The following is a 2491-nucleotide window of genomic DNA, read 5'->3' on the forward strand; positions in this document are numbered from 1 at the left end:
ACCTTTCACAGTTTAAATGCTTCCTGATGGCCACTGGTTAATCCCCCTGCTGCTTCTTTTAAACAAGGTGATGCCCTGCTAACAATACAAAAAAGGCAGTGCTTAACTTTCATTAATTAGAGTTCAAATGCCTTGTTCCTCAATATTTTTATTAGTAATGATGAATGCTTTGGCCTCTAATTGTAGGGATACTTTCATAACTTTTTGTTCTCATTTACTTTGGACTGGAGAAAAACTACTCTGGCTGTTATAGAAAACAAAACTAAAGCAATGAGAGGCAAGCATATGTGCAAAATACCAAAGAAAGTGTATACATGTAGATACACATCTACAATATGCAAATACACGTAAGAGAGACAAGAGTGCAGACTAGTCAAATTAACCAGGCATGTGGCTAACTTTGCTGAGGTGCCATTCACAGTACATTCTGGGTTTTCCTCACTGGGAAATGGAACAGAACTATCAAAGGGAACAAGTATGCTACCAGGTCTAGTTGGTCTAAAAGGCAGTGTACATAGCTTAAAAGCATTGGTTTTCAAACAAGAGTGCATGAAGCATTCTCTGACAGACGGTGGAGCTGACAAGTCATGTGATATTGGGTTTTCCTTCCTATTTTTTGTTGCTAAATTGCTTTAAAATAGGGGTAAAAATAGATTAGCATTTCCACTGTTGCTTTTGAATGTAAACAAATGTAGCACAGGCAAGAACTTGAGATAATTATGAATAGGAAGCTAGCTTTGTTAAACAATAACTAAATGTGATCCACACTGAACAGTTTGAAATTCTTTGGCTTGAAAACAGCAAGTATCACATTGGTCTTAAGTGGAGGTAACCAAGTATATCTATATACTATACACAAAGTCTACTTCATTTTCAGGGATGTTATGACAATTTAATAATACAATATTTCTTGCTTCTACAGTCTCAGCTCTTATGCTGCTTTTATATGTGTGTGGCAGGCTTGTACGGTGCTACTACTATTTTATCTTATCCTGGAAAGGCAGGGGAAGAAGTCATTAAACTAGTTCTATATAATTGCATCCACATCCTAAGCATTGTATCAAGATATGTTTCAGTAACAAATCAATCAATGAATCTTGCCCCTCACCGAAATGTAGGAAGATACAAAACCTGTGCATGAGCTAAGCCTAAGTCTTGAGAATATTTTAAAATCCATGCATAATAGCTAAGTTAAAATGATAGGTGTTCATCTCACTGTAAATCCTGCTGGTCTTCCCCAATGCTGTAAACATAGTCCTATGAGCTAATAAAAAAGTAACAACCTGAGCCTGAGATCAAAGTACTGTAAACAAAGGTAGGTAGATAGATATTAATATCCATCTATAGATGAGATATAAATATCTATACATAGCTAGATGCTGCAAAGGCTTACATACCTATACAGATCTATAGATATACCTGCATCTATATCTAGATCTACATACATATATAAGCCTTTGTTGGCAGCACTCTATATATTTCTATATCTTCTCCCATGGGAGAAGATGTTAACTTCAAAAGCTCTTCAGGTTTGGATGTGTAAAATCCCATTGATGTAACTTCTTCAGGGAAGAGCTTTTTTTTTTCCAGGCAAGGGCTAACTACTCGGAGGCACTTTCTTGCATCCCACTTCCTTGCTTCTCCTCCTCCTCCCACAATAGCACGCTATTAATCACTGGCTCTTCCTGGCCCCATGTCGCCATGCTGCATTAGGGTAGGTTGGGGACCATAGGTCTGGGCAGGCCAGAATCAAGGGGTGCTGTACGCTGTGCTGGAATGCCCTTGCATTTCTTGGGAGCATCCGAGTGATGACATTCCCCAGCCCCCTGCAATGCCTCATGCCCGGGGGTCCCCACAAAAATGCCACATGCCCCTAAAACGTCCCCAAAGGCTGAGTCCTCTCCTGAATGTACAGTAGGGTGATGCGGGGGTGGGATATGAGGGCGGGGGGCTGAGGCTGCCTGGTTGCTAACCAGCCTGCTTTCAATACAGGGGATCAGCGAGCACTGCAGTGCCAGCCTGGCTCTTCACAGCCCTGGCCTCCGATGCGGGCTGCCGGCGCGGATCCTCGCCGCCTAAGCGATGTCCATCCAGGCACCTGGGGCAACAGGACTACGAGCCCCATCATGCGCCGCGCCGGACAGGATCCGGGGCAGCAGCCGCGGGGCGCTGCTGGGAGTTGTAGTCCGCCAGGCCGGAACCGGTGTCCCGGGTCGGCGGAGCTGGCGCGACGGCGCGGACTACAAGTCCCATCCTGCCCCGCGCCACCGGGGCGGCAATGGCGGCGGCGGCGCCTGCGCGATGCGGTCTCCGTGCGGACCGCGCAGAGTGAATAATAAAGGTCTCCTCGGCGGTAGCTGCGGCGGCGGCGGACGAAGCAGCGCCAAGCAGGAGCATGTCGAAGGGCCCGGTGGCGAGCGGCCCTCCCGCGGCCGGGCCAGCGGCCCCCGCCAGCGCGCTGCAGGCGCAGCCCGAGAAACCGCAGCACTAC

The 2491-nt window shown here is 46.7% G+C and overlaps 1 protein-coding gene across 1 annotated transcript in view; it reads left to right on the top strand.

Moving 5' to 3' along the window:
* Positions 1–1651: 1651 nt before the first annotated feature.
* Positions 1652–2491, top strand: part of UNK (unkempt family zinc finger) — a 52451-nt gene continuing 51611 nt past the window's right edge. Inside the window, exon 1 of the mRNA XM_019542588.1 lies at positions 1652–2490. Within this exon, the coding sequence (XP_019398133.1) occupies positions 2396–2490 (95 nt within the window). The 5' untranslated portion in view covers positions 1652–2395. The remainder of the gene's footprint in view (position 2491) is intronic.

The sequence above is a fragment of the Crocodylus porosus genome, unplaced genomic scaffold (assembly GCF_001723895.1).
Source record: "Crocodylus porosus isolate Cpor-Errol unplaced genomic scaffold, CroPor_comp1, whole genome shotgun sequence".
NCBI lineage: Eukaryota > Metazoa > Chordata > Crocodylia > Crocodylidae > Crocodylus > Crocodylus porosus.